Source organism: Oncorhynchus mykiss, chromosome 15 (assembly GCF_013265735.2).
Source record: "Oncorhynchus mykiss isolate Arlee chromosome 15, USDA_OmykA_1.1, whole genome shotgun sequence".
In the NCBI taxonomy this organism is placed as follows: domain Eukaryota; kingdom Metazoa; phylum Chordata; class Actinopteri; order Salmoniformes; family Salmonidae; genus Oncorhynchus; species Oncorhynchus mykiss.
In genome coordinates this window covers 21,662,182-21,681,233 of record NC_048579.1, presented here as the reverse complement: position 1 = coordinate 21,681,233, position 19,052 = coordinate 21,662,182, and the positions used below count along the sequence as shown (strand labels likewise).

At 45.1% G+C, this 19,052-nt stretch overlaps 1 protein-coding gene across 1 annotated transcript in view; it reads left to right on the top strand.

The window, feature by feature from the left end:
• Window positions 1-869: 869 nt before the first annotated feature.
• Window positions 870-19,052, top strand: part of scospondin (subcommissural organ spondin) — a 62,946-nt gene continuing 44,763 nt past the window's right edge. Inside the window, exons 1-22 of the mRNA XM_036945611.1 lie at window positions 870-1,463; window positions 5,462-5,698; window positions 6,049-6,228; window positions 6,526-6,756; window positions 7,213-7,335; window positions 7,487-7,587; window positions 8,380-8,611; window positions 8,958-9,110; window positions 9,252-9,389; window positions 9,680-9,862; window positions 10,971-11,121; window positions 11,432-11,591; window positions 11,885-11,933; window positions 12,198-12,317; window positions 12,601-12,849; window positions 13,850-13,977; window positions 14,238-14,379; window positions 14,564-14,743; window positions 16,455-16,714; window positions 16,822-16,843; window positions 17,002-17,122; window positions 17,311-17,524. Coding sequence (XP_036801506.1) covers window positions 1,022-1,463; window positions 5,462-5,698; window positions 6,049-6,228; window positions 6,526-6,756; window positions 7,213-7,335; window positions 7,487-7,587; window positions 8,380-8,611; window positions 8,958-9,110; window positions 9,252-9,389; window positions 9,680-9,862; window positions 10,971-11,121; window positions 11,432-11,591; window positions 11,885-11,933; window positions 12,198-12,317; window positions 12,601-12,849; window positions 13,850-13,977; window positions 14,238-14,379; window positions 14,564-14,743; window positions 16,455-16,714; window positions 16,822-16,843; window positions 17,002-17,122; window positions 17,311-17,524 — 3,816 coding nt within the window. The 5' untranslated portion in view covers window positions 870-1,021. The remainder of the gene's footprint in view (window positions 1,464-5,461; window positions 5,699-6,048; window positions 6,229-6,525; window positions 6,757-7,212; window positions 7,336-7,486; window positions 7,588-8,379; window positions 8,612-8,957; window positions 9,111-9,251; window positions 9,390-9,679; window positions 9,863-10,970; window positions 11,122-11,431; window positions 11,592-11,884; window positions 11,934-12,197; window positions 12,318-12,600; window positions 12,850-13,849; window positions 13,978-14,237; window positions 14,380-14,563; window positions 14,744-16,454; window positions 16,715-16,821; window positions 16,844-17,001; window positions 17,123-17,310; window positions 17,525-19,052) is intronic.

The following is a 19,052-nucleotide window of genomic DNA, read 5'->3' as shown; positions in this document are numbered from 1 at the left end:
ACAGCTTCTCTTGCACGCGCATGCACATACACACACACACACACACACACACACACACACGGATTGGACATTGACACTGATTGAGCAACATTAATTTGAATTGGGTAGACCTTGGATAGACCTTTTTACACATGTTTACACCCTGCGTGACAAAATGCAGATGAACTATTTCCATTCCTCCCTCCCTCTCTCCACCCTCCTCCCCCTCCTCTGTGTAGCCCTGCAGTGTGAGAATGGTCTGGTTTATGAGGCCTGTGGGCCGGCTTGTTCTCCCACCTGTCCCAGTGAAGCCCAGAGCCCTGACTCCCAGTGTGGAGCCTTCTCCTGTGTGGAGGGCTGCTTCTGCCCCGCGGGCACTCTCCACCACAGTAAGACAGCAAGGGCTACATCTCAATCCAGTTCCTTCCCGTCTGTCATCATTCACACCGGTCCTGGAGAGCGCCTGGGAATGTGCAGGCTTTTATTCTACGACAGCATTAAGACACCTGGTTCAACTTATCATGGACCTCCATTCGGGTTGTTGATTAGATGCGATGTGTCAGTGCTGGGCTGGAACAAAACCCTGCACGCCCCAGAAACTCCCTGTTTTATCATATCCTTGCCCTGACTCTGTCTCCACCTACAGGTGAAGGCTGCGTGGCGCCCGCACTCTGTCCGTGTGAGTGGGCAGCCTCTGTTTTCCCACCCGGGGCCAGCATCACCCAGCATTGCCAGAACTGGTCAGTCTGTCCCCTCGCCTATCGGCTCAACTCATAAACCATCACCCGTGTCGTGTGACGCCAATTTGACATGTGGGCTTTTCATTTGGGGTGTCGAAACTGATACTTACTAACACGTCTCTCAGTTCAGCTAGACTGATTTTGTCATTTTACACACCTGAGAGGAACATTTTATTAGTTGTGTGAATAGGTTTTGTGGTAGGTTCTGTGGCTGGGTGAATGAATAGAAAGGATACTAACTTCGATAGTAAGTCCTGTTAGGATTTGCCCTGTGTGTTTATGTGTACCTGGAAGGTGTTTTTATGGGTTTGATGTATTCTGTATGTCTGCGGTCTTCCAGCTCATGTACTGAGGGCTTATGGCAATGTGAGGGCTCCCCGTGCCCACCTCCCTCCCCCTGTCAGGAGTCAGAGTTCCTGTGCACGGGGGGACGCTGCGTCCCCTCCCTATGGGTGTGTGACAACGAGGACGACTGCGGTGACGGCTCTGACGAGCTGTGCCCATCAACCTGTGCCCCGGGGCAATACCGCTGTGCCAGCGGGCCCTGTGTGGACCTGGCGTTGCGCTGTGACGGGCATCCGGACTGTGCCGACCAATCAGACGAGGAGTTCTGTGGGCCTGCCACCCCTGTGCCCCTGTGCCCGCTGGGGGAGTTCCAGTGTGACAGCGGGCGCTGCCTGCCTGCCAGCCGCGTGTGTGACGGACGCCTGGACTGTGGGTTCGCTGACGGGTCTGATGAGCAAGGTGGGTGTGATTGAAAATGTATGTCTGTCTAGTGTCCATAAGTGTGTTTTTGTACTCGATGTGTGTAGGTGTCTATTATTGTCAAATTTCATATTAGTATTAACAAGCCTAGGTGTGTACAGTGCATTCGGAAAGTATTGAGACCCCTTGACTTTTTCTAAATTTTGTTACGTTACGTCATCAATCTCCACACAATTCACCATAATGACAAAGAAAAAAACTGTTTTTTGTAAAAAATAAAAATGGGGAAATAAGTATTCTGACCCTTTACTCAGTACTTTGTTGAAACACCTTCGGTAGCAATAACAGCCTTGAGTCTTCTTAGGTATGATGCTACAAGCTTGGCACACCTGTATTTGGTTTCTCCCATTCTTTTCTGCAAACCCTCTTGTTCTGTCAGGTTGGATGGGGAGCGTCGCTGCACAGCTACAGTGGGGCAAAACAGTATTTAGTCAGCCACCAATTGTGCCAGTTCTCCCACTTAAAAAGATGAGAGGCCTGTAATTTTCATCATAGGTACACTTCAACTATGACAGACAAAATGAGAAAAAAAAAAAAAATCCAGAAAATTACATTGTAGGATTTTTAATGAATTTATTTGCAAATTATGGTGGAAAATAAGTATTTGGTCACCTACAAACAAGCAAGATATCTGGCTCTCACAGACCTGTAACTTCTTCTTTAAGAGGCTTCTCTGTCCTCCACTCGTTACCTGTATTAATGGCACCTGTTTGAACTTGTTATCGGTATAAAAGACACCTGTCCACAACCTCAAACAGTCACACTCCAAACTCCACTATGGCCAAGACCAAAGAGCTGTCAAAGGACACCAGAAACAAAATTGTAGACCTGCACCAGGCTGGGAAGACTGAATCTGCAATAGGTAAGCAGCTTGGTTTGAAGAAATCAACTGTGGGAGCAATTATTAGGAAATGGAAGACATACAAGACCACTGATAATCTCCCTCGATCTGGGGCTCCACGCAAGACCTCACCCCGTGGGGTCAAAATGATCACAAGAACGGTGAGCAAAAATCCCAGAACCACACGGCGGGACCTAGTGAATGACCTGCAGAGAGCTGGGACCAAAGTAACAAAGCCTACCATCAGTAACACACTACGCCGCCAGGGACTCAAATCCTGCAGTGCCAGACGTGTTCCCCTGCTTAAGCCAGTACATGTCCAGGCCCGTCTGAAGTTTGCTAGAGAGCATTTGGATGACCCAGAAGAAGATTGGGAGAATGTCATATGGTCAGATCAAACCAAAATAGAACTTTCTGGTAAAAACTCAACTCGTCATGTTTGGAGGACAAAGAATGCTGAGTTGCATCCAAAGAACACCATACCTACTGTGAAGCATGGGGGTGGAAACATCATGCTTTGGGGCTGTTTTTCTGCAACGGGACCAGGACGACTGATCCGTGTAAAGGAAAGAATGAATGGGGCCATGTATCATGAGATTTTGAGTGAAAACCTCCTTCCATCAGCAAGGTTTCAGCATGACAATGATCCCAAACACACCGCCCGGGCAACGAAGGAGTGTCTTCGTAAGAAGCATTTCAAGGTCCTGGAGTGGCCTAGCCAGTCTCCAGATCTCAACCCCATAGAAAATCTTTGGAGGGAATTCAAAGTCCGTGTTGCCCAGCAACAGCCCCAAAACATCACTGCTCTAGAGGAGATCTGCATGGAGGAATGGTCCAAAATACCAGCAACAGTGTGTGAAAACCTTGTGAAGACTTACAGAAAACGTTTGACCTCTGTCATTGCCAACAAAGGGTATATAACAAAGTATTGAGATAAACTTTTGTTATTGACCAAATACTTATTTTCCACCATCATTTGCAAATAAATTCATTAAAAATCCTACAATGTGATTGTCTGGATTTTTTTTCCTCATTTTGTCTGTCATAGTTGAAGTGTACCTATGATGAAAATTACAGGCCTCTCTCATCTTTTTAAGTGGGAGAACTTGCACAATTGGTGGCTGACCAAATACTTTTTTGCCCCACTGTATATTCAGGCCACTCAAGGACATTCAGAGATTTGTCCCGAAGCCACTCCTGCATCTTGGCTTTCTGCTTAGGGTTGTTGGAAGGTGAACTTTCACCCCAGTCTGAGATCTTGAGTGCTCTGGAGCAGGTTTTCACTTTGCTCCACTTTGCTCCGTTCATCTTTCCCCCGATCCTGACTAGTCTCCCAGTTCCTGCCGCTGAAAAACATCCCCACAGCATGATGCTGCCACCCCCATGCTGCCACCCCCATGGTGCCAGGTTTCCTCTAGATGTGACACTTGGCATTCTGGCCCGAAGAGTTCAACCTAGGTTTCATCAGACCAGAGAATCTTGTTTCTCATTGTCTGAGAGTCCTTTAGGTGCCCTTTGGCAAACTCCAAGCGGGCGGTCATGTGCCTTTTACTAAGGAGTGGCTTGCATCTGGCCACTCTACCAATAAAGGCCTGATTGGGGTAGTGCTACAGAGATGGCTGTCCTTCTGGAAGGTTCTCCCATCTCCACATACAAACTCTTTAGCACTGTCAGAGTGACCATTGGGGTCTTGGTCACCTCCCTGACCAAGGCCCTTTTCCCCCAATTGCTCAGTTTGGCCGAGTGGCCTTCTCTAGGAAGAGTCTTGGTGGTTCCAGAATTCTTCCATTTAAGAATGATGAAGGCCACTGTGTTCTTGGGGACCTTCAATACTGCAGAATTGTTTGGGCTACCCTTCCCCAGGGCTGTGCCTCGACACAATCCTGTGTTGGAGCTCTATGAACAATTCCTTTGACCCCATGGCTTGGTTTTTGCTCTGACTAGCCCTGTCAACTGTGAACCTTACATGTGTGTGCCTTTCCAAATCATGTCCAATCAACGGAATGTACCACAGTTGGACTCCAATTAAGTTGTAAAAACATCTCAAAGAGGATCAATGGAAACAGGATGCACCTGAGATACATTTTAAGTCTCATGGCAAAGGGTCTGAATAGTTATATAAATAAGGTATTTCAGTTTTTTTCTTTTTCTAAATTTGCTAACATTTAAAAAAAACTGTTTTCGCTTTGTCAATATTATGATATATATATTTTTTTCATATAACTGTTATTTAACTAGGTAAGTCAGTAAAGAACAAATTCTTATTTACATTGACGGCCTACCCCGGCCAAACCCTCCCCTAAGCCAGACGATGCTGGGCCAATTGTGCACCACCCTATGTGACACCCAATCACGGCTGGTTGTGATACATCCCAGGATCGAACTCTGGTCTGTAGTGACGCCTCTAGCAATGCGATGCAGTGTCTTAGACCGCTGCTCCACTCAGGATCCTGTGTTATGGGGTATTGTGTGTAGATAGATGAGATTATTATTATAATTGCATTCTTTTGTACTTTTTTTCCAATTTCGTGATATCCAATTGGTGGTTGCAGTCTTGTCTCATCGCTGAAACTCCCGTACGAACTCGAAAGAGGCGAAGGTCGAGAGCCATGCGTCCTCCGAAACACGACCCTGCCAAGCCATGCAACTTCTTGACATACTGCTCACTTAACCCGTATGCCAGCCCCAACAATGTGTCGGGGGAAACACCGTACAGCTGGTGACAGAAGTTTGTGTGTATGTGCCCGGCCTGCCACAAGGAGTCGCTAGAGCGCGATGGGACGATCCGGACGATGCTCGGCCAATTGTGCGCTGTCTAATGGGTCTCCCGGTTGCGGCCGGCTGCGACACAGCCTAGGATCAAACCTGAGTCTGTAGTTGCGCCTCAAGCACTGCGATGCAGTGCCTTAGATCTGCGCACTCGGGAGGCAGAGGATTTACAATTTATTTTGCGATTTTAGAATAAGGCTGTAACATAACAAAATGTGGAAAATAATACTTTCCGAATGCACTGTATGTTCGTGTCTATAACCATTTCTGTTAGTGTATACATACGTTCCTTAGATTTTATACTTTACATGTACGAGTCTATTATTGTCTTTCCCTCTCAAGTTCAAGTGTTTTTGTGTGTGGTCAGAGTGCGGGGTGGTGTGTGGCCAGGGGGAGTTCCTGTGTTCAGGGGGCCTCTGTGTGCTCTACCTCCACCGCTGCGATGGCCATGATGACTGTGGGGATCTGAGTGATGAGAGGGGGTGTGTGTGCGCCCCGGGAGAGTTCCAGTGCCCTGGGGACCAGTGTGTCCCCGCAGACAAGGTGTGTGACGGCCACAAAGACTGTCCCTCTGGCACCGATGAAGCCGTCTGTTCAACCGAAGGTACATGAATATTTACAATCAATCCTCACTATCACTTGAAAACAATAGATATATTGACATGATACATTCGACTGCAATGTGTAATTAATTTAAAGCAGGTTGATATTGACTGATACAGTACGAATGACACATTCCTAGATATTACACATTTTCAAACAGCATTGAGAGCTCTGAGGCCTCTGGAAACACCATCTGACAGGCGTGCGGGTCTGTGTGAGTGCACGCATGTACCTGTGTGTATGCGCTAAAAATATAATAACTGGTGGGTGCTTATATTTTTCCTATTTCATGTGTTTTTTGCATGTCCAAACTCACCCTGCGTGGTGGCTAAACCTTTGTTTATGTGACAGTGACCTGTGCCCCTGGTCAGTTCCTGTGTGCTGATGGCACCTGTGTGACACTCACCAAGCTATGTGACGGGGTGACAGACTGCCAGGGCGGAGAGGACGAGGACCAGAACAACTGTCAACCAGTCACCATGGCCCCAGTTACCATAGCAACACCCATCAACCCGACTTCACCCACTTCTGGTAAGAGCAACAATACTGTTGAGAACATCAAGAGGGAAGGCTGGCACTCTGCCCAAGAGTTACTCAACAGTGTCTGCAACACAACTCCAACTCCAAACACCACCATAACTCCTACCACAAGGCACTGCTGAAAGTATTAGATAGGTATCTGCAGTATGGACTTATTACTCATCTGGATTACTGGGTGAAATATACTTCATACAACATATCTTAATCTCTCAGATCTATAAGACCTCCCTAGCTAGGTGCCTTGTGGGTAAGGACCAAACTGACCCTCCCCCCTCTCTCTTACCCCAGCCTGCCAGTCTTATGAGTTTGCCTGTGCCAATGGGCAATGTGTGCCCCGGGCGTGGCACTGTGACGGGGAGACAGACTGTTTGGACGGGAGTGACGAGCAGGGCTGTCCCCGGGCGTGTGGCCCCGGCCAGGTGCCATGTCGCAGTGGTGACCAGTGTGTGGACTACCAGCAGCTATGTGATGGGATACCTCACTGTAGGGACGCCTCCGACGAGAGTGTGGATGACTGCGGTTAGTAATGCACCTGATGGAAAATACATGAAACATACAGAACCAGTCAAGGGTTTTTCTTTCTTTTTTACTATTTTATACATTGTAGAATAATAGTGAAGACATCAAAACTAGGAAATAACACATATGGAACCATGTAGTAACTAAAAAAGTGTTAAACAAATCAAAATATATTTTACATTTGAGATTCTTCAAAGTAGCCACCCTTTGCCCTGATGACAGCTTTGCACACGCTTAGCATAAATGAATGAGTAGGTGTGTCCAAACTTTTGAAAGGTACTGTATATCGTACTGACACCTACTGGATAGGAACCATACTGTATAATACATGCATATTAACACTAATATATGAAATATATATGTACAGCAAATATATACACTCCAACACGAGTACATGCATCCCATAAATTAATTTTAACAGATGTTTATAAAAAGAGCACCGTCTGTTTTTTTTAGGCTCTACAAGGGTCCCACCTTGCCCTGGGAGCTTTCCATGTGACAACCACACGTGTGTGAACGCGACTCAAGTGTGCAATGGTGTAGCCGACTGTCCACACGGAGAGGATGAGCTGGTGTGTGGTGAGTTGTGAGAGGAAAATAGAATCTGCCGCGGTGCACAAACCATCACTTAGAGACATGGAGCTCTGCAAACCTTGTTTCAAATGGTCCATTTCATGTCGTTTTGATTGAATTGAGTCCATAGTCTGTGGTTGTATTGTCCTGTAACTAGATAAGACCAGCCCATCCCCTGCTCTCCCTGGCGATAAGAACAACAGTCACATCTGTCCTGAGTTCACCTGCCTGGACGGATCGTGTGTCTCCTTCAAAACAGTAAGATTCCCCTAACCAAACATTTTTCTCCAGTGCTTACTGACATTGAACAAAACAAATGCTTCGGGCCAAAAATACGCAGCACAGTATATTATCTTACCATGTCCTTCATTTGTATATACCTGGGTCGTGTTCATTAGGACATTCAACACTAAAAACGTTTTACAACAGAAAACATTTCAGTTTCAGTCCTTTTTCTTCTGTTTGGTGCCTGATGAATATAACCCTTGTATATTTTTTTACAAATAAAGTGCTGCCAGTAATGTTAAAGGCTCAATTCAGTCATTTTTTCATCAAATAATTTCTGAGTAACAGCTAAGCACCTTACTCTAAAAGATTTCCATGAAAATTTGAAATATATTAGTAATCTTTTAGCAAAAAAATATTTCTCAAACACAAATTTTCGAAAACTGTCTGGAGGTTGTCTGAGTTGGGAGGGGAAAACTGAGAACTAGCTGTGATTGGCAGAGTGGTTTGGAACTCTCTTTGTTTATTGGTCTATTAACCAATTTACCGCATGGTGATGTCACCATGGAAAGCCGAAACTCACGCCCATGCAACCCTGCTGATTAGAAGGTCATGTGTAGATTGTATTTTCAATCAGTAACTATCAGGAAATAACACTGATACATTTTTTGGGGGGGCTTTTACAGTGTTAGATTCATCAGCTGAATGGTATAAAATGTGATATATGATATAAAACACAGGAAAAACAGCATTTTGACTGCACTGGGCCTTTAAGTCGAGTGATCTAGGTGTTGTTCTAGTTTTGGTTCTGTGTGTTTGTTCTAGGTGTGTAATGGCATGGCAGACTGTTCTGACTCCCTGCTGGGGCCCTTAGGGGGGCCCTCTGATGAGCAGGGATGTAGGAGCTGGGCCCCTTGGGGCCCCTGGAGTCCCTGTAGCCTCTCCTGTGGGACAGGCTCCATGATCAGGCAGAGACTCTGCCCCCTGGGGGACACCCTGGGTCAGTGCAGAGGGGACGACACCCAGAGACAGCAGTGTTTCAGCACGTCATGTCCTGGTGAGAGATGAGCCATATGGTGATTGTTGTTATCGTCATGATATTAATCAGCGGCAGTAGTATCTTCATCATCATCACTTTTGTCTTCACAATCTGCATCAACATCATCATCATTACATTTTACATTGACATTTTAGTCATTTTTTTGCAGACGCTCTTATCCAGAGCGACTTACAGTAGTGAGTAGCATCTTCATCATCATCATCATTGTCATTTGAATCTTCATCATTAGATTTGTTATCTTTGTCGACATCATAATCATCATCATCATCACTTGTTATTTCACTTGTTATTGTTATCACAATGTGAACCCTCTTTGCGTGACATACTTGCCTCTTGTCAACAGTGGATGGGCACTGGTTGCCGTGGGTGACGTGGTCTAACTGCTCTAAGGATTGTGGGGGTGTGGAGGTAAGGCAAAGGGGATGCATCCCACCCCAGAATGGGGGCAGAGATTGCACCCAGCTCCCTGGAGAATCTAACCTGGCCACAGAAATCAGTAAGTCCACTAAGACTGAAATATATTTCAAAAGATATGGAAGGGCTAATAATTGATGAAGTGCCATGAACTTACATTCTCTTTCTCTATCTCACTCACTCTCTCTCACTCTCCCCCCCCCCCCCCCCCCCCCTCCTCCAGAGCCTTGCCCTCAAGATGGCTGTGCCAACATCACATGTCCTAGTGGCCTGGTGAGACTCAGCTGTGCCCCCTGCCCAGTGTCCTGTGCCCACATCAGCAGTGGCTCTGTCTGTGACCCTACTGTACCATGTTTCTCAGGTCAGAGAACAGTAGAGGAGGATGTGCTCTGTAGTCATATTTTCTTGATCAAATATCCCATTTATTGGCTGCAGATCCCAAGAGAACAGAACGCTGACCGACATAGAGAATAGTTTGCTGACCTACAGTGTGTATAAAGCACTGAGTTTAGCCACACACTTGTTCATGCTGGAGAGTTGTATTTCCAAGCCCTAGCCTTCACTATTCTTCACTTTACTCTCTCCCCCTCTCCCTCCTCCTCCTCTCCCCCTCTCTCTCCTCCTGCCTCTCTCCCTTCCTCTCTCCTGCAGGTTGCTGGTGTCCAGAGGGTCGGGTGATGAACCATGCCCAGCAGTGTGTGTTGCCGGAGGAGTGTGTGTGTGAGGTGGCCGGGGTGCGGTACTGGCCTGGACAGCATGTCAAGAAGGACTGTGAGATCTGTACGTGTGAGAGAGGCAGACCTCAACACTGCCAGCCGAACACCGAATGTACAGGTTAGTCTACACAACACGACACAGTATACCATCCTGTTAGGTTGTGTTCAGTTGGAAGAAATGGGAGAATAAAACAATGTGATTATGGAAAGTAGTGTACTTATATGGAGAGATGGTACTACTTCCTATTTTAAAAGCACTTTTAGTCCCTACATCTTTTCTCATTTCCTGTCTCTTAAACAGGACCCAGGCTTCACCTCTGTTCAAGTTCATGTTAACATGTTTTACTGTCCATTCAATATTCTGTTGTTAAGATATTTTATCAAGGTTTAAGATGAATGATTAAATAATTCTACTCAGAAACTTAACCATTAGGGATTAGAGGTTATGTAGCATGAACAAGGAGTCAATTAAAAATAATACACACAGCTCCAACTAGGTTGGAGGGGGGGAAGAGAGGAATGTATGTGTGTGTGTCTAAAGTAAGCAAAGAGGAACATTAACCTATGTTTGAACCGACCCGGCTATAACTCTGTGGAGATAAAATAAGACAGCGAGAGCCCCTCCAGGTTGTCCGTATCTGGGGGGGACTGGAACTGTCTGCTAAGTGGTAATAAACTGTGGTGAGACTTCAGGAGTTAATCCAGATATAGTGTGTCATGTATGTGCGCTAGTGAGGTGGAATGGACTTTAGAAGTAGCTTTGTCCTTGTCGGAGAGTAGGAGGAGCCTTCAAGACGCTATGACGAAATGTGATGTATATAAACCAATGTACATGATATTATGATCAGCGCTCTCGAGAATAAATTCTATTGGCTAATCTTGGTAGACTGGTCTCTGTCCATTTTATGCAAATAAGGATCTTACAAATTCTTAGAAACAGACAGAGTGATTTAAATTGAATTGGTTAATGAACACATATAGGAATTGTTTAATTCCTTTAACACCTGTAAAGGCTTATGAAAGTAATACAGAGTGTACTTGGAAAAGATGTGTTGTTTGTACTACACTGCTGTATTGCTGACTGTCTGTGTGGGCGGCAGAGAGCCTAGCGGTTGTGTTGGGCCGAAACCCTCATTGCTCTGGATAGGAGAGTCTGCTAAATTACTACAATGTAACGTAGTGTGTGTGTGTGTGTGTGTGTGTGTGTGTGTGTGTGTGTGTGTCAGTCCACTGTGGTTGGTCGACGTGGTCAGCTTGGGGGGAGTGTTTAGGACCGTGTGGGGTCCAGAGTGTCCAGTGGTCCTTCCGCAGTCCCAACAACCCTAGTAACCATGGTAATGGGAGAAAGTGCAGAGGCATCTACAGGAAAGCTCGCCGGTAAAAGACACCGTACACATTCAATCACATTCATCATGTTTATACATGATGACAAATACATCTAAATACAATACATTACGTATGAATGTTTGTTTAATACATTGCCTTTCCTGTCAACTTACAGCCATTTCAATAACATTGCAAGTAAAAGTGATACTTAGAAATGGTTAAAGAGTGGAATTGCTTTACACCCATAAATGTATGGTACATCCTGTACTCTGGAGCCTGGCAGAGAGATGGTAAAATGACCCAGTGTATGTGTTTGTGTATGTGTGTGCTTGCATGTGTGCGTGTGTGTGTCTGTCCCCAGCTGTCAGACAGAGCCCTGTGAGGAGTGTGAGTTCCATGGCCAGTCCCATGCAGTTGGGGACCGATGGAAGGCGGGCCAGTGCCAGCTGTGCCACTGTCTGCCCAACCTCACAGTGCAGTGTGCCCCCTACTGCCAACATGCTGCCACTGGCTGCCCCCAGGTCAGGAACACTGAGGTTTACAGTAACTCTGCTCGTGTGTGTGTTTGTATGTGCATCTGTGTGCGCTTGCGTGTGTGTTCGCGTGCACACATGTCAGAATACATCATGTTAAAAATGTGTTTTTATACCACTGTGTGACAAGAGGGTTCTTATCTAAAGTAAATGTTCTAGCATGTGTGTTCCCTCAGCCACCTCAAAAAAAGTCTCTATAGTTCTGTTGACACACGACTCACTAGTTTCCTTTCACGGCCCTGTGTCATAGCAACAATCGAATAATGTATTTTGTCTTGCAGGGTCAGAGTCTGGTTCCAGGGGAAGGTGACAAGTGTTGTTATTGTGAAGGTAACTAGTATCTAATACATTACTAACCATATGTTCCCCTTTTGTCAATGATTCCAACGCTCGATATCAAGCTGGAAAAAAATATTTTTGACTAAAATGCTAGCTGATATGATAGCTGTTGAAATCTGTATTTGAAATGGAAACCTGAGGTAGGGGTTATATCTGGCTAACCAAACACAGTTAACCTAGACAGAGGATATTAGGTGGTGACAGAATGTCAGTGGGAATGGGATTTTTCAGTGCTGAAGTTCTCCCTATTGTCAGGTGACCATGGCACCATTTCAGTGGCCACGACACCTGCTACTGTGTCAGTCAGTGTCCAACCCTCCACCCCAACAGATGACAGTATACCCTTGGTCCCCACGTATCCCCTTCCACCTGGAGGTCAGTATCGTTGATCTATTTAACCATTTATTTGACTAGGGACTGATACAATGAAAACACTCATTGATTTAACAATAATCAAATGCCTTGTCCCACATTTTACCTTGAGCTTTTTGTCATTGCATCTAATTTATGAATAATTTATGAATAATCTGATGTAAAGACCACTGATGAATATTGTTGGAGATCAACCAAAATGTAATGCAAGATTTAATCTGTTGATCGGTGGTATTTGTAGTTTAACAAATATATTTGTAAGTATGCTGTGTTTGTGCTTGTATAGAGGAGTGCTGGTCACCCCTGGGGGTCCAATCTCTCCCTGACTCCAGCTTCAGTGCCTCCTCACACCAGTGGGGTCACCCTCCACGGGCAGGGCGTCTGTACGCACGGGACCCCCATAAGGACCTGCAGGGCTGGAGCCCTGACACAGAGCAGTACAGGAACCTTCCTACAGGGGCCCCCGAGGGCCACAGTGGAGCTGTGCAAGCCCCATATCTCCAGCTGGACCTGCTAAGACCCCACAACATCACTGGTAATGAACCACTTAAACCAAATCAAAACAAAACAAATCAAATCAGGGGGTCATATTGCTTGCAGCCAAAGTATATGGAGGATAGTATGCGTGGCTGTGTACATGCACAAGTTAGTTTTATATGGGTGCTAGTTAATTCATGATATAAAAACGCTATCAATGTTTTCTCTTCTAACATCTCACTCTTTTTGCTTCTTTTCTCTTTCTCTACATCCTCACTATTTCTCTCTATCTCTCCCTCTCTATCTCTCCCTCTCTATCTCTCCCTCTCTATCTCTCCCTCTCTATCTCTCACCTGTATCTCTCCCTCTCTATCTCTCCCTCTCTATCTCTCCCTCTCTATCTCTCCCTCTCTATCTCTCACCTGTATCTCTCCCTCTCTATCTCTCCCTCTCTATCTTTCCCTCTCTATCCCTCCCTCTCTATCCCTCCCTCTCTCTCCCTCTCTATCTCTCCCTCTCTATCTCTCCCTCTCTATCCCTCCCTCTCTATCCCTCCCTCTCTATCTCTCCCTCTCTATCTCTCCCTCTCTATCCCTCCCTCTCTATCTCTCCCTCTCTATCCCTCCCTCTCTATCTCTCCCTCTCGATCCCTATCCCTCTCTATCCCTCTCTATCTCTCACCTGTATCTCTCCCTCTCTATCCCTCCCTCTCTATCTCTCCCTCTCTATCCCTCCCTCTCTATCTCTCCCTCTCTATCTCTCCCTCTCTATCTCTCCCTCTCTATCTCTCCCTCTCTATCCCTCCCTCTCTATCTCTCCCTCTCTATCCCTCCCTCTCTATCTCTCCCTCTCTATCCCTCCCTCTCTATCTCTCCCTCTCTATCCCCCTCTCTACCTCTCCCTCTCTATCTCTCCCTCTCTATCCCTCCCTCTTTATCTCTCCCTCTCTATCTCTCCCTCTCTATCTCTCTCTCTCTATCTCTCTCTCTCTCTCTCTCCCTCTCTATCTCTCCCTCTCTATCTCACCCTCTCTATCTCTCCCTCTCTGTGTCCATCAGGTGTGCTGACTCAAGGGGGAGGTGTGTTTGACACCTACGTGTCCAGTTTCTACCTGCAGTTCAGTAACGATGGCAGACAGTGGTACACCTACCAGCAGCTGATTGCTGATGCCCGCCCCAGAGCCAAGGTGCCCACTACCCATCAACCCTAGCACCACCTACTTTCCAAATTCTATTCTAGCATGCCCACTTAATTTTAGGAAGTATGCTAGTGTACATATTGGAATATAGAAAAACTCTAATTTGCTGTTGAATTTCACTGCAATCCATTTTCTTTCCAATCATCCAATTTAGGTCGTTATTGTAAAAGAGAATGTGTGTTCAATTACTTTCCTGGTTAAATAAAGGCACACAAAAAATCCAATCAACTTCAATGTTGATGCCCCAGGTGTTCTTGGGTAACCGTGACGACCGGAGTGTGTCCTACACCAGGCTGGACAGGATGGTGTTGGCTCAGTTTGTGCGTGTATTGCCTCACGACTTCCAGAACGGCATCTACCTCCGCTTGGAACTCATGGGCTGTGAAAATGGTGTGTGTTGGACAAAGTATTTACAGTTGTGTATATGCATTGGTTTGAAAAGTTGCTACATGTTCTATATTTGATAAACAAATTATAATCTACCATACAGCAGCAAAACAATAAGAATAAATGCTGTAGACTCAATGTAAGTACAAATGGTTTAAAAACAATAACAGTCTCCTCCTCTCCATAGGTTCCCGCAGGCTATCCACCCCCTCTCCTCTCTCTCCTCTCTCTCCGGTCACCCTGGCCCGGCCCTGCAGAGATAGAGAGTTCCAGTGTGGTAACGGGCGCTGTGTCCCCACGGGGCCCAAGGGGGTTGTATGTGATGGGGTCAATGACTGTGGGGACGGATCTGACGAGCTGCGCTGTGGTCAGTTCCCATATTTACCCAGCATGACTTGGCTAGATGATCTCTCTCATTGATTCATAGTAGTGATATGGCGATAGTAGTGATATGGCGAGAGTAGTGATATGGGGATAGTAGTGAAATGGTGATAGTAGTGAAATGGTGATCGTAGTGAAATGGTGACCGTAGTGATATGGGGATAGTAGTGAAATGGTGATAGTAGTGATATGGTGATAGTAGTGACATAGTGATAGTAGTGATATGGTGATAGTAGTGAAATGGTGATCGTAGTGACATGGTGATAGAAGTGATATGGGGATAGTAGTGAAATGGTGATCGTAGTGATATGGTGATAGTACTGACATAATAATAGTAGTGATATGGTGATAGTAGTGACATAGTGATAGTAGTGATATGGGGATAGTAGTGAAATGGCGATAGTAGTGACATAGTGATAGTAGTGATATGGTGATAGTAGTGAAATGGTGTTAGTAGGGCTATTGCGATAGTAGTGATATGGGGATAGTAGTGATATGGGGATAGTAGTGAAATGGTGATAGTAGTGAAATGGTGATAGTAGTGATATGGTGATAGTAGTGAAATGGTGTTAGTAGTGATATTGTGATAGTAGTGATATGGGGATAGTAGTGATATGGGGATAGTAGCGAAATGGTGATAGTAGTGATATGGTGATAGTAGTGACAGTGATAGTAGTGATATGGTGATAGTAGTGATATGGGGATAGTAGTGAAATGGTGATAGTAGTGATATGGTGATAGTAGTGATATGGGGATAGTAGTGATATGGTGATAGTAGTGATATGGGGATAGTAGTGAAATGGTGATAGTAGTGACATAGTGATAGTAGTGATATGGTGATAGTAGTGAAATGGTGTTAGTAGTGATATTGTGATAGTAGTGATATGGGGATAGTAGCGAAATGGTGATAGTAGTGATATGGTGATAGTAGTGACAGTGATAGTAGTGATATGGTGATAGTAGTGCTATTGTGATAGTAGTGACAGTGATAGTAGTGATATGGTGATAGTAGTGATATGGGGATAGTAGTGAAATGGTGATAGTAGTGATATGGTGATAGTAGTGATATGGGGATAGTAGTGATATGGTGATAGTAGTGATATGGGGGTTAGTAGTGAAATGGTGATAGTAGTGATATTGTGATAGTTGTGTCATAGTGATAGTAGTGATATGGTGATAGTAATGACACGCATTGATCATAGTTATCAGATAGTTAGACACACTGTCACAACGCCTGGAGTGGTGGGTGCGGAGTCAAACGCAGAGAGCAGACGATACTAGGAAAACCAGACTTTATTTTGGTTTCCAAATGCTAACGCCCAAAACAACAGGCGAAAATTATCACAAAATGTCCAATCCAACACAGGGCACAAACGGACAGGAACACTACACGCACAACCTGACTAGCAGAAAACAAGCCCGCACAAAAACAGACGGGCCTTACAGGCTTAAATAGTACTGAATCAAAAAACAAAATAAGAGACAGGTGCAACCAATAAGACAAAACAAACAGAAATGGAAAAGGGGATCGGTGGCAGCTAGTAGACCGGCGACGACGACCGCCGAGCGCCGCCCGAACAGGCAGGGGAGCCACCTTCGGTGGAAGTCGTGACACAGACATTGTACATGAAGAAAGGCACAGTATGCTGAGAAGCATAACCAAATCCATTGCTTTCATGCATTGAACTTTTTTACAGGTACTCAGCCCTCCCCTACACCTACAAGCCCACGGGGCTGTCCCAGAGGTCAGTACTCCTGTCCACCACCTGGGGGCTGTATTGATGCAGCCCTGCGCTGTGACGGAATCCCACACTGTCCCAATGGAGAGGACGAGATAGGATGCTACCCTCACGATCAAACCACCCAGGCAGAGAGGCCTAACAGTCCCACACCAGCTCCTCTAAGGACCCCTAGTATGGCCGCTGTCACTCTGCATAAGACTACTCCTACACCAACAGTAGGTCAAGGCATTCCTGATAACTCCTGTGTATTCATGTTTTCTGAGGTTGTGTGTCTTCTGTTTTTCAAGTTACAATAACCTTTTGTTTTTTCTAAACCCCACAGGCAGGTGGCCCTGGGTATAGAGGTCAGTTGGACATGGATGCATGAAGTTGTTCAGAATAGTGCCATTTTTGAATTTAGCTTATATTAAATTGTAATTTAAAGGGATACATTTTTGACTAGAAATGAAAATGATAGATTGTGGCTTGAGGTACTGAAGTATGTGAATTGGAATGCATGCAGGCATCTGTTCCTCTGCACTGGGATTGGAGGACGGGAAGATTCGCTATGGTCAGCTGACTTCATCCACCCACCGTGAGAACAACCCTGCGGATGCCGGGCGCCTCAACATTGTGCCTAACGTGTGAGCTCTCAAAACCGATAATGTATCAACAATGACATATTTTCTTGTTCTTCAAATATTTTGTTATCGACAAATATTCTCATTATCACGTCTTACGTTGGTCTCATCATCTCATAGTCTGATCATGTAGGTTATTGACTTCTTAATTACATATTGACCTATTGTCTCATTCATTTGTCTCATGTCAGTCTGATCATGGAGCCTGGATGGAGCCCCCTGCCAGGCGACCTTCAGCCCTACCTCCAGGTGGACCTCCTAGAGCCCACCTGGGTGTCTGGCGTGGTGACCCAGGGCACTGAGAGGATGTGGGGCTACCTTTCCAAGTACCGCCTGGCCTTCGCCCTGGTCCAGAGCCACTTCACTGACTACACCGAGACTGGAGAGAGGGGCAGTCCTGCCAAGGTAGTAATGATTATGACCATAATACACTTTATTTGTAAAGTACTTTTTACATCTCAGGTAGGTACAAACCTCTGGAATGACAGAGCAGTACAATTATGTTTTTCTTCTTCAAAATCAATGAGCTTCAGTAAGATGGGAAAAACAGAAAATGGTATAAAATCAGTGCTTTTGTATTGTAACCTATGTGATCTTGTTATGATGAGAAATGTATATATTTACAATAGGTCAAATTTATGATCATAATCTTTTTTACAAATTATACGTGTGATATTAGCTCCAACTGTACTGTAGTATCAGTTTACTGTTCCACTGTTACAGACAGAGGTGGTATCAGCTCTGACTATGCTTTTCCACTACTACAGAGAAGATGTCACAGCACACAGGACAGGAGAGATCCTCCTCTGGGAGAGACGATCTAGAGGCCATTTTGTCTCCTCTGGAATAGCCAGATATATTTACTTCACTTAGAATGAAGAGTGAAGTCAACAGCGTTACTTAGAAAGTCTCCCCTACCATACACTCTTCTGTTATCCTCTTCAGACTTTCCATTTATAACACGTATATTATTCAACAACACTGAAAGTTTATTTTCCACACCAAATGAGGGATCCAGGGAGAATTGCTGCTGTTGTTCTGGATTTCCTCATTCAGGACAGTTTCGTTTCTGGATTCGTCTTTGGTTGTTCTGTGGCGGTTGGCATTCCAGCTAATGTACAGTACCGCCACATTTTACCAGATGCTCTCATCCAGAGTGACTTACAGTTAGTGCATTCATCTCAAGATAGCTAGCACACTTTTCCTCAAAAAAGTAGCTATTAGTTCACGGGAGGGGGGTCATTGTCCATCAAGTGGACTGGAATGTGGAGACAGAAAGATAGAGAAACACAGATGTGTGTGTGTGTGTGTGTGTGTGTGTGTGTGTGTGTGTGTGTGTGTGTGTGTGTGTGTGTGTGTATATGTGTGTGTGTATATGTGTGTATATGTGTGTATATGTATGTATATGTATGTATGTATGTATGTATAAAAGACCAGAAGTCCCCACAAGGATAATAAAGAAACAAACGGGGACATTTTGTTAGTCCCCACAAGGTCAAACGCTATTTCTTAAGGTTAGAATTAGTGTTAGGGTTTGAATTACGTTTAGGGTTAGGTTTGGGGTTAGAGTTACAGTGCCTTGCGAAAGTATTCGGCCCCCTTAAACTTTGCAACCTTTTGCCACATTTCAGGCTTCAAACATAAAGATATAAAACTGTATTTTTTTGTGAAGAATCAACAACAAGTGGGACACAATCATGAAGTGGAACGACATTTATTGGATATTTCAAACTTTTTTAACAAATCAAAAACTGAAAAATTGGGCGTGCAAAATTATTCAGCCCCCTTATGTTAATACTTTGTAGCGCCACCTTTTGCTGCGATTACAGCTGTAGGTCGCTTGGGGTATGTCTCTATCAGTTTTGCACATCGAGAGACTGACATTTTTTCCCATTCCTCCTTGTAAAACAGCTCGAGCTCAGTGAGGTTGGAT